This window comes from Cololabis saira, chromosome 3 (assembly GCF_033807715.1).
Source record: "Cololabis saira isolate AMF1-May2022 chromosome 3, fColSai1.1, whole genome shotgun sequence".
Lineage (NCBI taxonomy): Eukaryota > Metazoa > Chordata > Actinopteri > Beloniformes > Belonidae > Cololabis > Cololabis saira.
The window spans coordinates 36641850-36667803 of NC_084589.1; the positions used below are offsets into that span (position 1 = coordinate 36641850).

Genomic DNA, 25954 nt, shown 5'->3' on the forward strand with positions numbered 1-25954 from the left:
CCCCGCCCCTTTAGGAGACCGGATCGCAGCCATGGCAGCCTACGTTCCTGCTGCATTCTGCAGCCTACCTGGCAACCTCTGGTCGGGGGGAGGAGGGGGAGGGTACACGCCGCTCAACAATATTTTGAAAGTGACTGCAGTACCAGTTTTGGACATTTCTTACAGACGGCTCCTTTAAGTCTTTTTGGAAGAAAGTTGTACTGTATTTTGTGTTGTATGTTCCAAAACGATGTGGGGAGAGGGGCGACCACGCCCACTTAGGAGACCGGAAGTGTATACCATTTCATACCATTGGCAGCAACGGTAATGCGCTATCTTCTGTATAGAGGATCTTTGCTTCAGTCTTATTTGAGTCCCAGTCATGTGACTCGAGTCCACACCTCTGGCATCACTTATTTAAAAGATATCGTAACGTACGTCTGGAAGCGGCTAAACTCCTGAACCTGAACTCACCGTCCTCCCTCCTCTTCAAATTAGGATATACCAGGGCAGTTCCTTCTTTTCCTCTTCTTAGTAAATCAACACAAAATCATTGTTACTTGATGTGTTTTTTTTTTTTTGTTTTTAAAACCTTTATTCACAAAATTGGACCACACTTGAAGGGAATACACAACCATGTCAATTTTCGCCTTTCGAATTATTAACACTATAATCAATAGTGTGCTAATCAATACCATAGAATTGTGGTATTGATTAGCATTGCCTTTAGCGTGCATCATTTCTCACTTCTCCCATTTCTCCCAAGGTCAGTTTTCCATAACACCTTATAGCATAGTGCTGGAAAAGAGTTATTTCCTGCTTTAAAAGTGTTGGCCAGAGCTGAATCACATTACTTCTTTAACGCCTTGTTATTGAAACACACATGCACACCAGGAAGCATCTCTCTTCTCCAAAGCCTTCTCCCTGTAGCATCAGTTTTCAAGTTAACTGGACTTTGTAGGATCACGCTCAAACCAGTGGAGCCTTTCCTGCCAAGCCTTTTCTACAGAAGTAAAAACTAACTTTCATGCAATTCGCACTTATCCCATCTCCTCACGTTCCCTCCCACGTGACAGTTGATGAAAACGCAGACGTTTTTTTGCTAATGTTCTTTAATGGAGGAAAAGCATGTGTGTGAATGTGTTTTTGATGCAAAATCACTTTCAAGAGGAGGTTGTTGGGTCACTGTTGCTGGAGGTAGAGCTGAACACATCCTGCAGAAGGGTGGAGTAATTGACCGTTTCCAGCGCAGTTCTGTCAACATGAGGCCTTGTGTTCACCACAAACTACAGACAAGATGGACAAACATCACTGCATAGCTCTGAGTACATAATGGGATTTCATTATTGAATGCTCATTTTTTTAATATTGCACAGTGATGTTACTTGTATGAAAATGGTCATACTTTGACTTTTATTTGTTTGATATCTTTTTATAAACTTTACACACCTTAAAAGGCACCTACAATAGTCACTGTTTTTTAGTCTGAGCCTGTCAGCATGACATTCCTGTTGTGCTTGACTCCTTCAAAGGTTAGGTTTGGCCGTAGTAAAGCATTCCAAATCAGCATTCGATGAAAGAAACAAATGCGAGGACGAAGAAACAAATGAGCGGCAGTGTTTCCTTATTCTTTGATCACCTCAGTCTTCATGTGTCTGTGTCTGTGTGTCACTCTTTTTAAGGTTGTGCTCAGGTTTAATTGTCCTTGTGTCCATTTGACTGTTCCTTTCCACTCACTTAATTCTGCCTTTGGCTCACTTGTCCTCTGAGTCATCACAGACTGGGGTACAACTCAGATTGATTTTCAATTAAATCTATTTATAAATCTGTGCACACACCTTGAGACTACTTACCATGTCCTCCTGATTGAGCTTCATTTAAAAAGTTTTTCTCATTTTTTTCCTCTCTCATCTCTTCGTGTTTCATATGAATTGCTGTCGTCTTTCTCACTTACCCTTAAGATGTCCTCTGGCATTATTTGTGGAGCGCAGTGATCTACCCAGTTAATACCAGCATGGAAGGCATTATAGTCAATCTGGTCTTCATCAGCAAACCTACAGCAGACATACACCCCGATAATTAACAAATGATTCAAATGAACGTGTTGTACTGGTCCATAATTGGACCAGCTTTATTTTGAAAGCCGGTCCAGAGATGCTCCATATGTTCCAAGTAAAATTGTATAACAAAATATTCGTTTGAGTCTCTCAAAATAATCTGTAAAACCTTTGGTGGAACTGTATGGTGGGACTTTGAGTAGAAGTGGGCTCTTACTTGCTGAGCAGATCTTCAAGCAGCTTTTCAGGCAGGGGAAGCTTGAAGGCTTTACAGATTTTCCTCATCTCCTTGGTGGAGAGACGGCCAGTTCTAGAGACAAAGCAGAGCATGTAATAATATTCATTCATTCATCCACTCATTCTTTCATTCATTCATTCATTCATTCATTCATTCATTCATTCATTTGCAAACACAGAAAAACAACTGCACAGAGAGTTGAAGCAGTTAAAAGTCACCTTGAATTGTACCTTGGTGGGACCTCCCTCAGAACCAAACGCAGATATGGACGACTTTAAAAGTTGGATAAAACAACATAGCAGCCCGAGGCGTCTTGCATACTTTAGTAATGGTGGTTTATAATAGAAAAGGTACGGTAAGTTGAAACTTGCTTCATATTAAGCATTAAAAGTAAATAGCTGCAGGTTGCTTTGATGTGTATTTTGCTGCCTCTTGACCAGCTATGAAACTGCCTTTATATCTGAACTCCAAAATAATAAAATAATTTAGAATCCCCTTTTACTTTTTACTCAATCTTCCAATGGCAATAATATTTCCAATATCTTTTCTATATGTTGCATTGCCTGCAAGATACAGTAAAATGTACTTGACATCACATGAGAGTTGAAAGATGTTTATGATTGTCAGAATCATTAACTAAATGTATGCCGGTTTCCATTACACCAGGCAATATCCAAGGTTTGAGGTGGTAATCACACAGCTGTCTTTGGCACCCTACTGAAATGTGGCTACGCAGATTTGAATATCATTTTGAATGGACTGGTGTATCCAAACATTGGAATGGTTCTGTAAATGTCTTACAAATATCATTTGAAAATAGTCTGTGAAGATTCTGGCTTCGTTTTCAATATTTTTATTTATATGTACGCTTTTGGCAGACGCTTTCCAAAGTGACTTACAGCCAGGGAACAACGTTCAAGCTCCAAGACCCGTGAAACATCACACTCTCTGGTTATCTAAAAACACTGCCATTCCACTGACAACATTGTTCTTAAGTCTCATGTCTCAAGCTGACATTGCATGAAGACAATGTGTGAGTATGATTTTTGCTCTCTCAGACCATTATTGTTTTCAACAGCACTGCCAGATGCTCCATTCCTGTCGTGCCATCCTCATTGCAGGAACAATGTGATGCTAACTAAGGGTGTCAGCGGTATAAACAGACTACTCAGCAACACTGTGGTACTGATAATCATCCATATCTGCTAAGCCTAACGTTAAAGATGGGTTAAAGCTCTTGTCATTGGATGGTTTTATGCACAAAATGAAAAGGACAAGGAGGCCAAGTGCGTGTGTGAATGTTCCTGTCCTGCAGAACTGCATGCTGGTCTTCAGGGTCCATCTGGTTCCAATGCTCCCCTCTCACATTGCTGGAATGAATCATTGCTCGGAGATATGAGGTCAGAGGCTGCACGATTGATGTCTTGTTGTGATGCGATCTGCCTCAAGGTTTTTGTATGTGTTGCTATTGCAGAGGGATTATTATTGATTATTTTACGCTGTGTGTGCGGGTGTAGGTGCATGTCTGTGGTACACAGAGGTGTCAAGTAACGAAGTACAAATACTTTGTTACCTTACTTAAGTAGAAATTTTGGTTATCTATACTTCACTGGAGTAATTATTTTTCAGACCACTTTTTACTTTTACTCCTTACATTTTCACACAATTATCTGTACTTTTTACTCCTTACATTTTAAAAACAGCCTCGTTACTCTATTTCATTTCGGCCTTTAAAAAAAAAACTATCCATTTAAATTACGCCATCCGGATAGAGTGAATTTGGTTGTGGTTGTTTCAGATGTTCTTGTCCAGTTTTGTTCTTACATCCGTTCCCTCAGATTCCTGCAGCTAAACTTGGATGTACATTCCAATAAAGGTTAGGATAAATGATAACATGCCTCTGAAGTTTGACTTTTTGCACCATTACAATACTTATAGGCAACTAGTCTTCATATCTTCTGCTCTCTGAAACACATGTTAATGCTCAATAGTACACATATATGGTTCTTTAATATATTTGCATTATACTAAGATGCATTCATTTTCAATGGCTTTTGTCCTTAATGGCTTTTTTCCCCCTTACATTACTTTTACTTTTATACTTTAATTAGTTTTAAAACCGGTACTTTTATACTTTTACTTGAGTAAAAAACTTGAGTTGATACTTCAACTTCTACAGGAGTATTTTTAAACTCTAGTATCTATACTTCTACCTGAGTAATGAATGTGAATACTTTTGACACCTCTGGTGGTACATTATATGTGATACCCACTTTTGCCGGTCACGCTGCCTAAATGCTTTGGCCAGTTCATGGAGCTCCTGAAAGCCTTTCCTCTTGAGGAAGTCCTGGGCCACAGCAAGCATCAATCCCACGTCCTCCTCCGGCTGTTTGCGCTCTGAGAAACATCGGCCCACAACCAGAACTTCATGCTCCGTCAGACCGCAGTCAAGGCCCATCAGGAAGCTCCTGTGTCCCAGATATGACGTTTGTGAGATACATGAACATGAACAGCATTAAAAACATCAAATAAGTTTTCTTCAATATGAAGAAAACAATGCATATAAAGAAGAATGCGTATTTTCTTTCCTACTCTGTATAAATTGTATCCAGAGAGGTATAGCACTATTTAAAGGAGCTTGAGGCTCCTTTTAAGAAATGAGACTCTCTAGCGCCACCCTTCACCACGACGGCTGTTGGGGGTACTGCAGCCAACAGTGAAGCCGGCACGGGAGAACAGGGAGAACGCACATGCAGCGTCATGTGACGTCACATCCGCAGCCCAGCGCGGGAAATTCGGGACCGAATTGCAGCACATTTTGCAGCACACAGCCTGTTCAAGGCAAGGGAGAGATACACTAGAGGAATCATTCTTTTGGGTTTGGAACGCTTCATCTGACATTACTACTAGAAAACTTAAAATGTATACAGATTTTTTTCATAAATCCTGCCACAATCCGGCCTCAAGCTCCTTTAATCCTTTAACATCAACATGCTGCAAAAGCACTATAAAATCTGACAGATTACCTACAAATCGATGCTTAGCTCACTTTCACATGTTCTGTCCAATGCACGTTGTGTGATTGAAAAACTTTTTTCTGAGTGCTAACAAGTCAAATCAAAATTTGTATCTAAAAAATCTCCAATTAACAATCTGCAAAGTTCCAAAAATCTGTTTTTCAGTGCAAATATATTTTTTGATTATTTTTATGTTATCTCTCTGCATAGTACTTGGTGAAAAAAAAGTACATACATATACATACATATACCGTGGAAATGTGAAATGCTGCAGAGCTGATGTGGACTGATTTCTGTCAGGATAAAGCCATCACCAATCTACAGTTTATGCTTTGGTCTGATGGTCCCCTTTTTCGTTCGGGAGACTAAACCATTGGGATATTTTTCATTTTTAAAGCTACTCCCTGTCTTCTTCCATCTTAACAATGGACCTTCATCTTTCACTGAAGTTCTTCTACTGTCTTTATCTCCATTAATCATTCCTTTTATCTATCCCTAAAGCCTCTTACTGAACTGGAGAAAAAAAAGATTAAAAAATGCTGCTGCCTCAGCTGTCTCTCTAAAAAGAATTCAAGCAAACTCAGGCCAAAGCATAAAAAGTTACACATATTTCTTTCTTTATTATTAGTTTAATAATGAGGCAGTACACATGTTGGCTGAACTTGGCACATGCTGTGCTTAGTGGAAACTTGCATATTTTATGCAAAGAAAAAAAGAAATTCAGTCCAGACCTGCAAAAAAGCCCCATGGACACATGCCAAACGTCCGACAGGTAGTAGGCCACTTTGAGTTTATCTACAAATGTTTGGCCTCATTTGGATGATTCCAAGGCTTCACTTTTTAAAAGACTTCATTATATTATTTATTATTTGGTTAATCTTTGTTTTGAACGCAGGATCAGAGCTGTTTGTTTGTTGGTTACACAAAACAATCCACTTCCATGGAGACTAGACGGAGAGGGAAGAACAGAGGTGGAAGTGGACTATCCAGTCATAGGATTGTGTTTGGCATCGCTTCATTATCTTCACTAGCGACTTTTGTAGTCTGGGTGAAGTTAAATAATTGCGTGGGGGGCACAACTGAAGAGGGACTTATAAAAAGGTGTTGTAAAATACATTAACAACAATGCTGGGTAATCTCACCGTTATTACAGAATCTCCTGAATAATCTGCAATAAAAATCTGCTTTGCCGGAGGAAAAAAAAAAAATTAAACATTTTGCTATTTTTTATCTTATTTTGAAAAATCACAGACTGATGGAGAAATAATGTTTATTATTTGTGCTCTAATGATGCACAGTTTCTATTTGAATGTTAATCATCTTTGAAAAACAGTCTGATTATCTGGTTATCACGTCACAGTAGTAAAAGATTTTAATGATGCAACCAATTATTTTGAGAAAATTGTCTGACATGTTTATTTTTTTAATCTTAACGTCTTGTTTTCTGCTCAATAAAAGAGTTGGCATTGGTTTGAAATGGAACTCTGGCCATTTTGCTTTTTACTGCACCTGAATGACTGATAGGGGATGAGGCCAGTGTTGCCGGGGTCATCGAGAGCCAGAAACTTCCTCACTTCAGCCTGTTTTCCCTCCGGAATGGAGCGCAGTTTGCTGAGGATGTTACCTATGTTGGCTTTGGGGAACTGTTTAACACACACACACACACGCTTTAACCATGCACACCATTCTTTAACAACTTAAAAAAAAAGATTGCCGCTCGACATTACTGAGCCAAAAACCAAAACTGGAAACATCCATGCGGTAAACAAATCTCAGTCCATTGGTTTACCTCCTCTGCATGCTGCTCCATGTAGTTGAGTGTATATTCATCTGCGTCCAGAAGCTGGAAGTCTTTACCACAGAGGTAAATGCTTGCTCCAACATACAGATCCTGAGCTGTGAAGTACTCAGACGGCTCGCTCTTAAACAGCTCCTGGCCAGGCTTCTTCATGCGGCGACGCTCAAGAAACCTTCCACCCAGCATACCTTTTGCAGAATGCAAAACTGTTAATTCCACATCACATCAGCCATCTCGTTATTTCAGTGGTATAAAATATGAGTATTGAAAATACAGACTACTTAGCTAATATTCACATTTATATCATATTGCAACAACTTTACATCTTACACCATTAAAAATACAATCAAACTGTGAAAAGTGCATCCGAGGAAATGTATCTCTATGTCATGTGTTTCCACAAACTTTGGGAACTGGAAGCTCAGCATGACTACTTGAGAATCCATGAGAAGCAAAGATTTCTTCTCCTGGACAGTCCTATTTCTGATGAAGCTTTAGCCTAAACTTTTATACCTGAGTTTTTCTGAGGGGGCTCAACCACACTCATAGTGTCATCACCGAGGAAGAAGGAGATGAAAAACACCCTCTCTGCATCAAATGTATCAGTGGTCATCTTGGCACGGAACGTGAGCACATTACTGCTTAGGCCGGATATGGAGGGGACATATACACATGCACGTTGGGGGAGTCTTCTGATACAAACATGTCCTTACGTATTTCAATATTTAATTTGATTGTAACTGTGACTGTAACTCATAGGCCTACCCGTCGTTCTCCATAAACTTAGAGAAATCTTTCCTGGGGGGTTTGGGCCACAATTTCAGACAGCACTGCAACGAGTCCTCCTCTGAGCCAAAGCCATTGAAGGGGGGCACAAGCTTCGGCAGCTCGGGGGCTGGGGGAACTTTGTACTGCACTGGAGTGAAGTCCTCTGCGAGAAAGGAGAAGATAGACAACACAAAACTATCAGAAGAAGGGAGAATGAAACACAAGGGGAGAGCAAGAAGGATCAGAGGGAAGCAGGTAATCCATCCCTGCTCTGACCTCTGACTGCTCCGAGTCAGATAAGATAAGATAAGATAAAACCTTTAATAGTCCCACAGAGGGGAAATTTGCAGTTTACAGCAGCAAAGGGGATAGTGCAAAAAAACAAGAGGCATCAATAGAGAGGTAATAACACAGTAATAATAATAACACACTATAAACAGTAAACTGGTATATACAATAATAATAATAAGAAGAAGAAGAAAAATAAATAATAAGAAATACTAGTATATAAAAAGATAACAGACGGATATAGGCAGGACCCTCCATCATAACCAGGGGTGCACACAAGCCGGTACTCGAGGGCCAGTCTACTGCACGTTCTAGATGTTTCCCTGCCTCAACACAACCCTGATAGACAAGGCTGTGTCACCAACAGAGTTGTGTAAACCTTGATGACATGTTGATGACGACCAGTGATTAGAATCAGGTGTGTTGAAGAAAAGGAAACATCTAAAACATGCAGTAGACTAGCCCTGGAGTCCCGGCTTGTGTGCACCCCTGATCATAGGAACCTGTCAGTCGGGGCTGTGCTTGCGTTTCGACTGTGACTAATGTAGCATGCCCAAAAACCTGCCCAGGGTGGTAGACACATCCAGGACAAGCTTGAGTTTCTGTTGCGAGATAAACAACCCAAAATGTTCACAGCTGGGCTTGTTTTTTCCTTGTTACCAGTACTTGAGTTGTAAAAAGAAATCAGGGGGGATGGTGGATTTTATCATATGGGGACAGATAATTTGTGCTGATTACAAATAATATAATATATTACAAATAATAGCACTGACCAAAACACCTGTAGAAATACTGCAGGAATGACATAGCAGCAGTTCAATGCAGCCTTCTGTAAGCTTTAAATATCCACTGGGCTTACATCAAATACATCAAAACACAACAATAAAAAACAGTTTTCTGAACGTATCAATACGACTCTGTCCTTCACAGGATAAGTAAAATGGATCACTGCAAAAACTCAAAATCTTAACAAGAATATTTGTCTTATTTCTAGTTAAAATGTCTAATTTTAGTAAAAAAAATCTCATTACACTTAAAACAAGACTCATCACTGGAAAAAACAACAATTTTCACCTGTTTCAAGTAGATTTTCACTTGAAATAAGTAGAAAAATCTGAATGTGGAACAAGATTTTTTTGCTTGTAATGATAAGATAAATCTTGTCCCACTGGCAGATTTTTCTACATATTTCAAGTGGAAATTTACTTGAAACAGTTGAAAATTGTCAAATAAGTTATTTTTCTGATGTTATTTTTCTGGTGATGACTCTAAATGTTTAAATAGCAGTTATACCACATTCATTGATGAAATTACATAAGGGATGGAAAGGGGGGATGGAAGTTTTACAGGGGGGATGATTTTGACCGTATTTATTTCAGGGGGGATGCCATCCCCCCTCATCCCCCCTCAACTCTAGTACTGCTTGTTACACCCAACAGTCTTAGGAATATGTCTTGCAAAGAAGGTGATCAGTTTGCTTGCTCTTACTGCCCCCAAGTGTTCACATCAGTGTAATGCAACACATCATTATCAAACAAAACGCCTAAAGTCGGTGGAAAAGCACACACTGTTTAAATCATTTTGAACCCCATCTGAACACCATCAAAATCTGTAATGAATCATTTCAGATATGAAAACGAAATAGTCCCTCTAAGCTAATATTTAAAGTTGCCCGTTTTGCTTTAAGAAGGAGCTAAAACCTTTGCAGAAAGAAATACAAATCAGATGAACAGCAGACATGGTTACCAGTGCCTCACCTATGCCATATTTGGAGCGGTAGTGTTGTTTGGTGAAGTCATCGCAGTCAGCGAGGACCACTCTCCTGCCCCACACGTTTACCTCACCACCCACAGCCAGGTCAGAGTCCTTATAAAACTCCTCACTAATAGTTCCCGTCTGCAAGTAAGTGAGAAAAGAAAGGGAAGATTTTGCATAAGTTAATTCAAGATAAATAAGCATGCATTATTCTCACGTGTTTTAATTATAGCTTAATTCACACAAATGTCTTTCTCATAAATAAGGCAACTTGAAATCAGGGCTTCACATTCTTTACACATGACTGGACACTAAGATATGAACACAGCTCTTTTGTTAAGTTTGCAAACATGTCCACCATCCTAAAATGCATTTCAAACAATCATGAAAACCTACGTCTAGAGAGAATAACCAATCTTGCAGAATTTTGCTCAAAGAACTACTTGATGACCAACACTGACAAAACCAGGGAGCTGAACATTAACTTTTGGATGAAACCAGACCCAGATGAACACTGCCTTTCTATATCTATACAGCTCCAGTGGAAACAACATCCCAGAGAAGGTGGCTGCAGACGCCATATTATAGGTTTATTGGAAGAACTTTAACTTCTGGTTAAACAACAGACTCCCTCCCTGTAATCTACTTGTTGACTGCTATGAAGTGTAACCGGGGCTGAAGCAGCACATACATTGCGGTGGTCCAGCATGAAGCGTTTTCCCAGGTTATCGGCCAGCACGTTGAGCACTGTGCGATCCGTGACCTGTCCTGGCTGCTTCATCCGGGCCAGACCATGCTGCAGTGAAATATCAAACAACCACACATGAAATGGACGGAACATTTACTCAAAAGGCATCATTAACAAAAAGTGGGAAAAGTGGACACCATTCTGCGTCCCGTAAACATGGATGCAGGTGGAGAAAAGGAGGAAACACGACAGAATGAGACAGAATGAAGAAGGGATTTCTCATTAAGGATATGCTGGGTTTTTTTCAGATGGTGGATCATGGTAAACCTTTGAGGCTGACATTTAATAAAAGGCATCGAAGCAAATAAAATTACTGGACTGAAAACACACAACCCCAATCATGATTGAGGCCTGGCTGGCTTTCAAGATGAATGAGGCTTTAGTGAGTAACTGGAGGAGAATGAGGGAAACTGGATGCTGCAGTCCTGTCAGAGAGAATGAGATCTCAACGGGGTCGGGGGTCGGGTGGCTGTTTGAAGGAAAGACCAAGAAAATAACTGAGGGAGGTACTGCAAACATTTAGGTTTCTCAAATAATTAATTATACATGCAAACCATAACAGACCAAAAATGTTCCTGTCTTGTATGATCATCTCTGAAGTACCGTCACGTGAAAAAGAAAACACCCATTTTCAGTTCTAAGGTTTTATGTATAGGGTCTAAATATTATACAACTAAAACTTCAGATCAACAGCAACATTTGATATATTATTCATAAATATTTATTTTTGAAAAAGAAACCCAAAACGCAGAATCGGTGAGTGGTAACTCGGTTTACTGTTGGTGTTTCCAGTGGAGTTAAGAGGGTCAGTATCAATTAGGTGCTGCTAATCCAATACACCTGACTAACTGATTATCGGCATGTCTGAACACCGTAAAACCTGAAGTTCAATTTGTTTGCCTTCAGCAGTTAAATTGATTGAATCCCTAATAACTTATAAATGTATAAAATGGGAATAAATACTTCCATAATCACTCTTAATCATGGACTGTACAGAAAATAATGATGAACTAGCCTGAGAGAAAATACAATGATGAATAATGAGGTCTGAATATTTCTAAAGTTGCTTTCGTCAACGAAAATTATGACTAAATATCGTCGACAACGAACCTTTATCACCTGAGGAAAACGAGGCAAGACGCAACGAAAATGCTGGTCATGTGACGATAACGATAATTAAATATATAATGCAATATCGTAGAGGAATAAAAACGAGACTAAAATGTAGATTACAAAATAAAAACTCTGTGTCTTCATTTTCGTTGACCAAAACGAGACGAGGTGAAATGTTCTACTAAAGATCCTTAATGTCCATGTTTTCAGTAGTTTCCTGGTTTCTGGTTTAGTTCTGCTGCTGGGTGACGTTAGTCCTCAATCCCAGTCTCGGCCCGCGGGGAATCAGATCCAGAAGATGCAGCTGCAGAGTTAGAGGCTGATGCCGTTAACGCAGAGCTCTAGGTTCACGTCAATTAAAAATAAAGTTAAATAGACACGATCTTTGGATACACTTTCCTACATAGACGCAGAAAAGAAAACCGAATGTATCGTGAAAAAAGAAAAAGACTGGGAGAAATGCGGAAAAATAAATACGTTGTAAACTCAAATTAGAGTCTTCTGCATCTGGAATGAATGTATTCTTGAGTCTATAAAGTAACAATAATATAATAATAAGATAACCTTGTTTGAATTGTAAAATGGGTTTGGCTAAATACAATCTTTGACTAAAACTAGACTAAAATGGTCCTGGACAATTCTGACTAAAATAAGACTAAAATGCTCAGACTTTTAGTCGACTGAAACTTGACACGACTAAAAGGAGAATGAACGTGACTAAAACTAATACAAACTAAAATGATAGCTTGACCCAAAGACTAGACTAAAATTAAAATTGAAACAGCCTGACAAAAACAACACTATATTTCTGAACTGATCTGAGAGGTCAAATTATTAGTAAAAATACTAAGTAATAATTATGAGACACTTTTTCATTTTTATGATAGACAATACAAGCTAATGTTTTTGCTAATGGGTGAAAAAGGATTCATGGGCAGTTAATGATGACAACATAATTCATTACACTGTACTCAGACGATATGATTGACTACTTTAAGGGTAAAAAAAAAGGGACAGGTCATCTTAAAACATTTAGTAATGGGGACCATCACATACCTATTCAGTGAGTAGCTGTATACAACAATGAGTAATACCCAATATTATATATTAGTGACTAAGTAGGCCTAAGTCTTATCTAGCAGTCAGTTTCTCATCTCTTCTCTAGTATGCAAACATCTGTATAAAGTGTAAAGGACACTTCACCTTGGGTAATTTGCTGCGATGCAAGAATTTGCTGCTAGCATCTCTTCCAGGGTTTGGTGGGAGCACTTCCAATATCTCTATAGTGTCATCGGCAAGGAAGTAGAGAAGTATGAGCTCCCGCAGGGATCCACACGCGCTCTCTGAATCATCCCAGTAGCAGTAGAAGCGCAGCAGTTCACGGTCGTGGTCCAGGAACTGCTTCAGCGTGTCAAGTCTCTGATAGGGACGAAGGGGTTTCATACTCTCATCCCACTGAACGAGAGACATCAAAAGATCACATGTTACTATGAAAACACTCCATTCAGTTCCATTTTTCTGGTGACAATTTTACTCAAGAGAAGCTGTTGTTGCTTTAATGAAGAAAAAAAAAGGAATAGTTAATGATCAGGAAGGAACTTTAGTTCAACTGCTCCTGCTCATAATATATTTTTTACAATTCACTAAGAAAATAAAAATCTGGATTCTAAAAGTGTGATTATAATGCCTACCTGCTTCCGGAGGTTGCTGTAAGGGTCATCGGGCACATTAGTGGGTTCATTCAGCTGCACCCCCAGTTTTGTCAGAAAGTTCCTTGTGAAGGCGTCACAGTTGGTCAGAGTGAACGTGCGAGAGTACAGCACCATCTGTTGGTTGAGGTTGAAATCGTAAACGTTGTAGAACTGGTCATCCTTTGGGTGAGGGAGAGGGACACGGTGGCGACAAATCAAGGTTCCTGAAACAGGGATCACAAGCAAAACGCTATTGATTATCAGGTATAAAACTGCTCATCACAAGTCATCGTGCTGCTTCTTTTACTGTGATGGACTGTTTAGAAAGCTAGAATCTTGGAAGCAGGAAAAATAAATAAATATTGCTCTAATTTCTAAGTGATTTCCTGTGTGGTTGTACACACCTTTAGGGAGGCCACTGTTCTTGTATTGTGTCTCCACCACTTGGATGGTGTCATCTTCCAGGTAGAAGTAGATCTTACACTTTCTGATCCGGTATTTCTCATTTTGTGCAAAAGGCACAGTCTCCTCAAAGTAAGCTTCAAAACACAGAACCTGGACAGACAGTGTATAAATCATAGATCAGATTTAGTGTATTCTGATTATTGTGTTTAGTCACTGGAGTAATCATTAACGCTACAGAAATATGAAGATGGCAATGCTAACATAGCGCTGTTTGAAAATGTGGAAGTTGCTATGTTAAAATACATAAAGAAAAACCAAATATTAGCTCCAGAGTATGAAGATGAAGCTAATCAGTTTCAATCCACCTGCTTATCAAAGGCTATCCATGGTGGCAGATCACGGCCCTGTTCTTTGGGATAAACAGAATGTTTTGGTTTAATGTTCTGGCCCTCCAAACGCTCGCCTCCAATACCCGGCTTCTCTGATCCCACGAACATTGGAATTTCATTGGAATAGCCGAAATGCTGGGATTTGTGAAATTTCTCCTGTCCAAGCTGTAGCACAGAAGACAAACAATTTCATAGTTTCTGTTAAAGACATGCTGCAACATGCATTACTTACATGAGTTTAGGCTGTACATATTTCTATCTAATGATCTTAAACCATAACCATACACACATTCCTGGACATTATAATCATGAAACACTCCTACAGTACATTACTTTGAAGTTGCATATATCTAACAGATCATATTCACACTCAGTAACACTTCTTAGGAGTTTTTATGTTTTTAAGTGAGATTAAAATGTTTATATATGTTTGTCTACTACCGGTAATTTTTCATATGAGAGAATGTTGACCCTCGTTTTTATCTTGTCATCTTCAGAAACATTTTGTATTTCCAAGGGCCTGATTGTGCTGCCACTTTAGTCAGAGACAGTACTCGAGTTGTAAAAAAAAATCAGGGGGGTGGTGGATTTTATCATATGGGGACAGATAATTTGTGCTGATTACAAATAATATAATATATTACAAATAATAGCACTGACCAAAACACCTGCAGAAATACTGCAGGAATGACATAGCAGCAGTTAAATGCAGCCTTCTGTAAGCTTTAAATATCCACTGGGCTTACATCAAATACATCAAAACACAACAATACAAAACAGTTTTCTGAACTTATCAATATGACTCTGTCCTTCACAGGATAAGTAAAATGGATCACTGCAAAAACTCAAAATCTTAACAAAATTATTTGTCTTATTTCTAGTTAAAATGTCTCATTTTAGTAAAGAAAATCTCATTACACTTAAAACAAGACTCATCACTGGAAAAAACAACAATTTTCACCTGTTTCAAGTAGATTTTCACTTAAAATAAGTAGAAAAATCTGCCAGTGGAACAAGATTTTTTTGCTTGTAATGAGAAGATAAATCTTGTCCCACTGGCAGATTTTTCTACTTATTTCAAGTTGAAACAGGAGAAAATTGTCAAATAAGTTATTTTTCTGGTGTTATTTTTCTGGTGATGACTCTAAATGTTTAAATAGCAGTAAAACCACATTCATTGATGAAATGACATAAGGGATGGAAAGGGGGTATGGAAGTTTTACAGGTGGGATGATTTTGACCGTTTTCATTTCAGGGGGGATGCCATCCCCCTCATCCCCCCTCAACTCCAGTACTGGTCAGAGATAACATGTTGTATAGGCCTGACAGTAAATGATGTTCAAGAATGAAGTGTTTGATGGAAGAGGGCAGTCTACTTATCGGAGGGATTGGCTTTTGATTCTGATAGTCCTATAGCTTCTTTAAAGAGCCTTTGTACAAAATATTAAACCTTATATCACTTCCAGCTCTGCTACTTAAGGAGGTTCTGTTGGTACTTCTGATCATCACTGTTATGATGAGCAAAAATGTCAATTTCTTAACTTGATCATCATGAGCAAAGTGTTAAATAAAATAAAACAGCAGGAATGTGGGGGATGCAATATTAAACGTTTCACTTTCAAAAAGAGCTTGGGTGAAATGCCTCTCTACCTGGATTTGAGACTTTGATGGCAGACAGAGACTGCAGACAGAACAATCTGGAATCTGCATGTGCTTGCTCAGATCTTGGCCGGGTACTCTAGCTTTCTCCCACAGTCCAAACTGAATATGTCAAGTAAGTTAATTCTACATTGCCTGTTACAGTTTGTGTGGTTTTTTGTGTATATGTAGCCCTGTGACAGACTGGCACCCTGTCTAGGGTGTACTCACGTGGGTTGTGTAAATTAAAGAGAACCAAAGTATGCCATGAAATGTTCACACACACCATTACACTACCTACACTAGCCTGAATCGTTGATACAAGACAGGATGGATCAATGCTCTCATGTTATATACACCAAACTTTAACCGTACTATCTGAATGTTGCAGCTGAAATCAAGGCTCATTAGACCCAGTAACATTTTTCAAATCCTCTTTTTTTTTCATATATATATATATATATATATATATATATATATATATATATATATATACATACTGTCCAAGTCTCGTTTTCCTTGCGCGCTCGTATCAGGTTCAGGAATCAATCAAAACCTGCATTCAACAACAAGCAACCCCTCATGTAAGGGGATAGAAGAGGAACAAACTTCTCTATTGCACTGCCTTACAATATACATTAGGTTAATTGGTGATCCCACTGTGTGTGTGGTTGGACTGATGACCTGTCCAGAGTTTACTCCTGTCACATACATGAATATAAAGTATATACAATGACAAAACTCAAAACGTGAATATAGCATCAATATGTTGTTTATCATTCTGCAAGAATTATAAGTTGTTTAACAGGGTGCTTTCACACCTGTCCCGTCTGGAGCAGTTGTTCCGGAACAGAGAACGTTTCCCCCTAAAGATCGGATCGTTTGGTATATCTGAACACAGTAATCGTGCTCGGAAACGGCACAAAACAAGCGAGCCAAGATCTCCTAGAGTTGGTCTCGGCCCAATTCCATTCGAGACCTGAAACGGTTCTTTTTGTTTTATTTGGAGTGAGAACATAATCCACACAGCAACCAATACAACTCCATTCATTGTGTATGTGCGACCGCGGCGCAAGGAGAAGAGTCGGCGCAGCCTCCACCACCTTCTTAGTCCATGGGCCAGACCAGATATCAGTAACACTCAAGGTGACCAAACTTACTTATGACTTTTGAAAAGATCCATGACTATAGAGGATATTTTGGTATGATAACCCTTCCTGAGTGGCAGCTGTATCATAGTTATCAGCTCATGAAGTTACCCACCCCCTTCAGGTTAATTGATGATTCTAAATTGGGTGTATTATACATTTCCTGAATCCTTATGGTCCTGTGAGTATTCCAGTTTTTGTATTTTGTGTTCTAATGTTGTTTATAAAACTAAGCTGGTTCCTTATCTCATTGTTGTGTCCTTTATGTCGTGTATTTGCATGATAAAGACCAGTTTGTGACATTAGTGGCTGTTATAGTTTCATAGGAGCCTAATGATGCTCTTCTAGTTTAAGGCTCACAATGACCTGTAACAACAATATAGTAGGGGTATATTATACATTTCCTGAATCCTTATGGTCCTGTGAGTATTCCAGTTTTTGTATTTTGTGTCTCTGTTGTTCCTAGTTGACACAGAGCTAAAAGATAGTAGCCTATATCATTTAGGCGAAAATTGTGTAAAAATGTGTGTTGTTTATAGTTTAAAGAGCTGCAGTGACCTCTATGTTGGTCAGAAAGATCCACGTCTTAGCTTGAATCAATGATTAAAAGGTCCCCTTTAAAATGATACCAATGACAATATTGTGAAACTTTGACAGATATCCTGTACATGAATCTAAACCAGGATATGCACCAGCATCTAAATGTAATTTTCTGAAGGAGCTGTGTAACTTCCTGAGCTGATAACTATGATACAGCACTCAGGATGGGTTATCATACCAAAATATAATGTATAGACATGGATCTTTTCAAAAATCATAAGTAAGTTTGGTCACCTTGAGTGGTACTGACAAGTGAAATGTTGGGCTCTGGCCCAAGGACTATCCGCTCTGCGCCGAGCGCACATAAATGATTGGGTAAAGCCTGATTTATGGTCTGCGTCGACGCAGAGCTTACGCCGTACCCTACGCCGTAGGCTCTGCGTTGGTGTAACGCGGAACCATAAATCAGCCTAAAGCCGCGGCTGCGGTCTGCGCTGCGCTGAAAGGGGCGTGTCGTTTATCCCGGGGAAGAGGAAACTCCTTCCGCGTTCATTTGACCAATCAGAGAGCAGCTGGTTCGCGCATGGCATTTGTTAACAGCTTTGAAACGGTACAGACGGTTGCCATGTGAACACAAACCCCACAAAAGAGAAACGGAACAACTGTATCGATTTAGCCCCTGAATCGGAACAATTAAATAACAACAGTTAAATAATAACAGTTAAATAACTCACCAAAAGACGGAAAAACAATGTCATTATTAACTAGGATTGCCAACTCCCTGAAAAATAAATAAGGGACACCTCCTCGGCAGGGCCGGTCGACCAGATTTTTTAACTATTTGATTCGAACCTGAATTGAATTAGATGCATATTTTTGAATAGCATGAATTCATGGAAAACAAATTATTATCCAGCAATTTACTTTAATACAAAATAACAAAATGAACTGAATAAAATAAGGATCTTTCTTAAACAGAAACCTGTCCTGCTTAACTTAAAATTGTATAAATTAATATAAAACCATAAAAAACAATAGAAAGAAAGCAGAACATCCAATCTGTAATAAATTCACATTTTTAGTGCAATAACAAAAGTGCAAACTGTAGAAAACTTGTAAACATATTTGTGCCTCAAAGGCCATGACTGTAGGCTACAGTTGTAGTAAAACCAAAAAAAAACCAACTTAACAGAAATAACTATCAAGTTGTCTGATAAAACGAGCTTCGTTTATCAGACAACGAAGTCTATCTTAGCTCAGTACCTACTGAAGACATGCCGTCTATATTAATATACTTACATGAGTATTGCGAGAGCTCCCTGGCAGAAACGGTAAAGCCATGGCGGTAATACTTTAAAACGTGTTTTTCCTTCAGAAACTTTTCAGTCCGAGGTCGGTTTTTTGGTTGCCATGGAAGCGTTTTGTACGGGTCGTCATAGCAAACATCGCAATCCTAAATGTGCTAAATAAAAGAATTGTATCAATTCAAAATATAAGCTTGTCAACAGCCCATAAAACATGTTTTCTGTTTACATACTTTGTCGTATAGTTTTAACAATCCTGTAAACTAAAACAGTTCTTTAATATCCCTTTCATAATGTTTATAACTAAGCTACGGGAGGCTCTCTGAGTAAAACCCAAATAAATATATTATAACCATAGCATATAGTTACACAAGACTAAAGGCCAGGAGTAAAGACATACAAAGGATACATTTGATTATTTTTATTCAGATACTTAGTAAAACCATAGTTTTTTAGTACCTCAGGCATCAAATCCCCCCCAAAAAAATACATAACAATGATGACAGGGAGGCAGATACAACCCATTTAGCACACATGATAGAAGTTTAATCTCATCATTATCCATCAGCACTGAATATGAACATTCAAGTTGTCACTCTGAAGATGATTGTGAAGTCTAGAAAATGCAAAGTATAATTCCTGGCATTGATGGAGTCTGATTGATGGAGAATTTAAAGGCTTTTAACACACTGGCTGAGCAAAACCAACGCACACTTTTTCCTATTGGAACAATATCAGTTTTCTAAAAATAAATAAAAAGGGAAATGATGACATTCTGATAGGCTTTCAATTTCCCTAAACAAAGTAACTCTTCAGGACACACATAATCACTTAAACCAGAGAGTGTTTAAAGAGGGCCCCTCGGCTCTAAGAGGTTTGACATATACAGATTCAGTTAAGTGTTAACAGTTTCAAAGACAAAAAAGGCAAAAGAAAAGATATAGCTTAATACCTTCCAGCAATGATTGATATTTTGCCTTTCTTTTTTTTTTAAACATCAAAGACACATGGTTTTTGGCAGACCGTAAGATGCCAGGCCGAGCAGGAATCCCCCAACGAAGCCACTGGTAACAACACTGTTTTTCTTCACAAACTCTGTGGACTGAAAAAAAGACATATCTTTTAGTTTTGAAAGTGGTTACAACTCGGCTGATGTTACTCGTCATGCAAGTGAACCACATGTGAACTTCATTCCAAATTGTATGACAACAATTTTGAGACGAAAATCTCCCTTTAAAATATTTTTTCTTTTTTCAGTTTGTTTCATATTTAAAGGAAATTAAATGAAATCAAACATTTCATACTAGCTGTGTAGTATAAAATAATATATACAGTCTCCAAACTGAGCTTAGATTGATTGTGTCCATTCACTACGTGCATGGACACAGTAAAATTCAATGATTTTATCAGCAAAAGGTTAATAAGCAGATATTACAACTCCAAATCAACAATATATTATTGTTGATATTATATTATTATTATATATTATTAATATTATTATTCTAGGGGTGGATATTGCCAAAGACCTCGCGATACAACACACATCATGATACAATGCAATATTGCAATATCTAAATTTTGCAATATATTGCAATGACATATATAGTTTGTTGAAAACTGTAAAAGGCATTATGCATATTCAAATCTGAGCTGCACGTACATCAGATTATAGTTATAATTCATGGGACAAACTGAACAATGTAATTCAAATTATCCATACCGTTTTATTGTAACTATACAAGCTAAAGTTACAACATATTTGCATGTTTTTCATATTATTTACATCATATGAAATTAACATTAACAATATTATTTAAGCCCATGTATACAATAAAGTCGTACTGGATTTACAACCTTACAACATGATTTATTATTTGAAAAAAAAAAAAAAAATCAATATTGATTTTCTTTTTGAATCAGCCGGGAAAGTATTGCGATATATTGCCATATCAATATTTTTGCCCACCCCTAATGTATTCAAATGTACCCAGGTTGTGTCTGCTTCATATATTTAGAAGGTTCTAACAAAATAATGTTTTGCTTGAATTGCAAATTGGAAAACTATGAATTTAATGTGAGAAAAACTTCAGGGGAATGCGCTGCTTGGATCCAACATTTACTTTGGCCATATCCTTTTTTTAAGTTTCTTATTGAACATGCATTTTGTATGAGAAATGGGTAAATTACAAATATTCACAAAAGTCTGACAAAGCCGACGTCTACCTGAAAAATCTTACCTTGTCAACAAACAGGAACTGCCTGATTTGTTCCCTTCTTTAACTGCTTCTTTGCTTTGTTGACATCCTTCTCTACTCTCTACCAGTCAAATTGGACATAACCACTGTTGTTGGCTATCTGGAAAGAGTCAAGCAAATTAAATATACATATAGAGATCCAGGGAATCACACAGAAGTGAAGGTCTACAGTAATGCAGTCATGTTCCTTAGCCAGGCTGTTTTTCATGTTTGGCATTGCGCTGCAAAAACAACAAGCATAGTATTCCACAAATCTGGTCAAAATGGTCTTAATTTCCGCAAAAATATGAGTGTATTGGGCATAAGATTTTTTTTCTTGAACTAAAATTCTTAAAACTAGCAAAAACATCTAAAACAGTGGGGGAACAAAGGGTAATCGAGTACAATGGCGTTGTGTTCGGGGGCTGCCCTGACGGCTTTCCTGAAAGTACATTTTTTTTTACTTATAAATGGGTTTTTGCACTGAACATAAGATATTAATTATGAATTGGACTGTACTGCAATATGATTTGGACTTAATTGGATTATACACTGAATTCTTTCTGGGTAAAGTGGTTTACGATGACTGATGTAATCTGGCACCACACAAGTAAAGTGAACTGAACTGAGTCTGGGGTTTTTTCGGCTCAGGCTGCTGCCCCAACAAACTGATCCAGACTAGCCAAAGAAAATGGATGGATGGAGGAATCGATGGATGGATGGATGGATGGATGGATGGATGGATGGATGGATGAGAAAAACTGGAAAAAATGATTAACTAACGATTTAAGAGAGAAAGTCAGCTATGACTTCCATAGTGTGTGAGGAGGATCAGGAAAATATGCACTCTTAGAGGTAAAGAAGGATGCTTCTGCTCTGATGGGATCTGGTAAAGGTAGGTCCAGAAGTATGTATGATTTTGCCTATAAAGACCATACAATGGATCTGAAATCCATTAAAGCTTGAAATCCAAGCACAAGCAACAAGGTTGATGTCTATTGTAATAGACTACAAGGTGACTTCGGGGCTCACACCTGCTTATTTAGACTCAATTCTCCTTAACTTCTCAGTACAGTCCAATCCCCCTTAACTTCTCAGTACGGTCCATTCCTCCTTAACTTCTCAGTACGGTCCACCTTTCATGTGTAAATCCAGCTGTTATTTTAAAGAACTGTTATAGTTAATTGTGTTTCATTTCATTTCATTTTTTATTTATTCCGATCATGGACATATGCAAACAGAAAAAACAAAAAAAACAAACAAGTAAAATAACAACAACACAATCATCAACTAAAGCATATTCCATAACCAGAAAGGAGCAGGAAGAAGAAAATCTTATTAAACCTGCCCCTCCCTCAAAACAAAATTGAACAATTATAACAGATGGTCTGCACAATTACAATTTTTTTGTACCATTTTTTAACAAAACTCATGGCCCCAAAGTTTGCTGGTTCAACGTAGAAACAGATGGAAGATTAAAACCGATACGTCAGAACAGTCAACACTGACGGCGAGAGCGGGGAGGTACTTATGAGTTTGGAAATATTAAGTTGAAAACACTTTATTGATTAATTAGAATCTAAATACAAATTTGAAATTCATCTAAGTAGTTTTTATGTTTGTTTGTTACATCTTATATACATGGAACTCATCACTGAGTATAAAAGTTAGTTTAGAAAGCTCAAATTGTCATCACTTAAGTTGTTCCTGCAACAAATCAAAATATCTAAAAACCAAAGCTCAACCTTTTAATCTATTAACGTCAGTCCAAAACAGATGAACAATTCGATAAGTGAGACAGTTTCTTCTCTTTTCCCTCCATTGTTGGAGCTAGTTGGGTTACTCCATACAGGAGTACAGGAGTAACCCAATCAAGACAACTTCTTTTTGTCCTCTATTATATTCTAAATCCATATGAAGGAAAAGACAGAAAAATTAAATAGAGTAAGATGAAGTAATGGGATTGAATTAATGATGTATTTAAAGGAAGTGAACCTTTGGTATAATAATTTCCTGCAGGATCAATAAAGTTTTTATCTTAACTCCAACGGTCTGGTTCAAATTCAGGTTATCTTCATCAGTATTACTATTAGAAAGAGAGTTAACCTCAGGTCATTTGAATGCTGCAGCAAGACTTCTGATGAAGATGAGCAGGAAGCTGTTCGGGGCCCATCAGGACATCATTTAGACTTAGAAACGTGTTTCATGTGTGCTTTAAAGCAGAAATCTAAGGGTTGCTTTTTATGTGAAATATGATTATTAAAAAGTATGCCTGTGTTTAGATGGTTGGATTTCCTTCATATTAAAAGTAAAACTCACAAATCTGTTTTTGTTTTGTTTTGTTTTTCTTATTGGCCCAGAAAGTCCGACAAAATTTGCCAAACTGCGTAGCAACTACATACATAGTATAAAACATTTCTAAATAGCCTTTTAACCAAATGAAGTTGTTCAATAATTTAGGACACAATAAAGCTGCTAAACAGAAAAATGAACAGAAACACAACTTTGTCTTAGATAGACTTTAAAAAATGGGATATATTAGCAATAAATGAGTTGTCTATATGTGCCCTGATCCGGATAAACGGGTGGAATAAAAAAAAAATACTTTCATTTTTGATAATCAGAGAGCTGGGTTTAAACTGCCCTTTTACTAGAGGTACTTTGGTAATTCTTCCAATATCTTTGCATTATTTCGGTCTCATTTTTACTCATAAACGTTTATGTTTCAGTGTTCAACAACTCAGGGTTAAAAAGGTTTTTTAATATTTGATAGTTTAGATGACTTGAGCAAAAAGGATTTTAGCAAAAAAGTGGAAAAAAAATGAATCTGATGTTTTATAGCAGTTTCTAGAGCTGCAAGGACATTTACATCGAAACATTTACAAATTATTTATAGACAAACTTATCAGCTTGCAGTCGGTTCTAGTGTATAACGAGTGTTATGTTTAGTATCAGGGCCACCCATCCCTGAACGCAGAACGCACGCTGTGCGTAAAAGGGCCATATTTTGCGCAAATTGTGCACGCTTTGCCGTGAGGCGGTGGGAGAAAAGAGACCTGTAATCTTATCTGACAGCACAATAAAATTCCCTCGACGTAAACGCGGAAGTGATCCTGTGACAGGGGAAGTCAAGTCTGTGCAGAAGTAAAGGTAAAAGGAGAGGACGTGGTTGCGGGTCTGAGGGGCTTTGAGTTAACAAAGTAAACGTCCATGGTTCAGGATGAACCGCAGAAATGTGTGTGAGTTCAACCTGCAAAGATCCTGAAACAGATCAGAAACGACGGGAAACGCGATGATCTGAACTTGTTTCTTTCTCTGGGATGAAGGATTTACTGTAATTGTGGAGATTATACAACTCGCTTAAGAACACATGCAGGTAAACTCCGTTTTAATACTTTATTGACTTCTGGAGACGGGTTTAATGGTTGGATTTTCCTCATATTCTCACCCAGTCCCGCGTTCAGGTGAGCCGTCAAAGTGAGTCTCAAATTACACAGATTTCAGATGCTCGTCTATATGAGACATTATGGTATAAGAGCCCAGAGCGGCCAAAAGGGGGAGTTTATAGCGTCATACAGGACTGTCTCAGAAAATTAGAATATTGTGATAAAGTTCTTTATTTTTTGTAATGAAATTAAAAAAACAAAAATGTCATACATTCTGGATTCATTAAAAATCAACTGAAATATTGCAAGTCTTTTATTATTTTAATATTGCTGATTATGGTTTACAGTTTAAGATTAAGATTCCCAGAATATTCTAATTTTTTGAGATAGGATATTTGAGTTTTCTTAAGCTGTAAGCCATGATCAGCAATATTAAAATAATAAAAGGCTTGCAATATTTTCAGTTGATTTGTAATGAATCCAGAATGTAATAACATTTTTGTTTTTGTAATTGCATTACAGAAAATCACAATATTCTAATTTTCGGAGACAGTCCTGTATATGTATTTACATTAATTCGTGACTTGCAAATTATCTGAACTATAATACTGTTGTTCCTGCAGAGAAGTCCATCCAGAGTTTACTTTTGACAAGTCTTGGCTACTAACTCCTACAGAACTGATTACTGAACTGAAATGTATCATACTTTCAGTTGGACAGAAAGAATAATGCATTACAAAGTAGATCTCTTACAAGCAAGATTATACGACTGTAGATTACAGTCAGCGTCTGACGGCTTGGTGGTGATGCAAAGCAGTCACAGTTCATGTCAAACACAGACGTTTATTCACAGAAGTTTAGTCTAATATGGGAACTCTGATATGGGGGCGGGCGCAGGCCAGTACGCAGCTCCTGAAGCTCCGGCCTGCAAACATGCACAAAAGAGAAAAAAGGGGGCCAGCACAAGAAACTACAGGAACAATGGGCAAAAATGGTGGCTATGAGATACTTATAATAAATAAAAACGGAAAAGGAGAAGAGAGGAAGGGAAAAGGAGAAAAGAGGAGAAGAAAAGAAGGGGCACTGCCCAGTGGATCATGTCGGTGCCCCCTGCAGCATAGGCCTATAGCAGCATATCTACCACAAAGCTGTGTTTGAGACTAACTATTATAGTTATAGGGTTGTGGGGGGCATTGTCCCGCGTGGCCCGGCACTCCCCGCCTCACGGTTTTAAGAGCAATATAGACACTGCATTCAACACTTAATAAATACATTTGACAAGGACACGTAGTTCGGGAGGGGGGGGGGGGTCGGTGTCAAATCGATACTTGGTCCTCCCACTCCCTGTTTATATGGCATTAATCACATGCACTCAACACCAGGGCTAGGAGGGGGTCCCACATCACCCGCATTCCCTCGCCGGCCTGGGATAGGTGGGTCGTGATGCCCGGGCCTGGC

At 38.2% G+C, this 25954-nt stretch overlaps 2 protein-coding genes across 2 annotated transcripts in view; one reads left to right on the forward strand and one right to left on the reverse strand.

Annotated features, from left to right (window-relative positions):
• Positions 1-1142: 1142 nt before the first annotated feature.
• On the reverse strand, positions 1143-18913 carry LOC133440651 (EF-hand domain-containing family member C2-like). Its single transcript, XM_061717974.1, is given in 15 exon segments — positions 1143-1265; positions 1934-2033; positions 2254-2346; positions 4548-4742; positions 6801-6934; positions 7081-7277; positions 7603-7730; positions 7843-8020; positions 9903-10041; positions 10592-10696; positions 12965-13216; positions 13453-13676; positions 13857-14007; positions 14223-14411; positions 18872-18913. Coding segments are annotated over 15 exon segments (2250 nt in total).
• Positions 18914-24301: 5388 nt separating this feature from the next.
• Positions 24302-25954, forward strand: part of LOC133440652 (uncharacterized) — a 47962-nt gene continuing 46309 nt past the window's right edge. Inside the window, exon 1 of the mRNA XM_061717975.1 lies at positions 24302-24486. Coding sequence (XP_061573959.1) covers positions 24481-24486 — 6 coding nt within the window. The 5' untranslated portion in view covers positions 24302-24480. The remainder of the gene's footprint in view (positions 24487-25954) is intronic.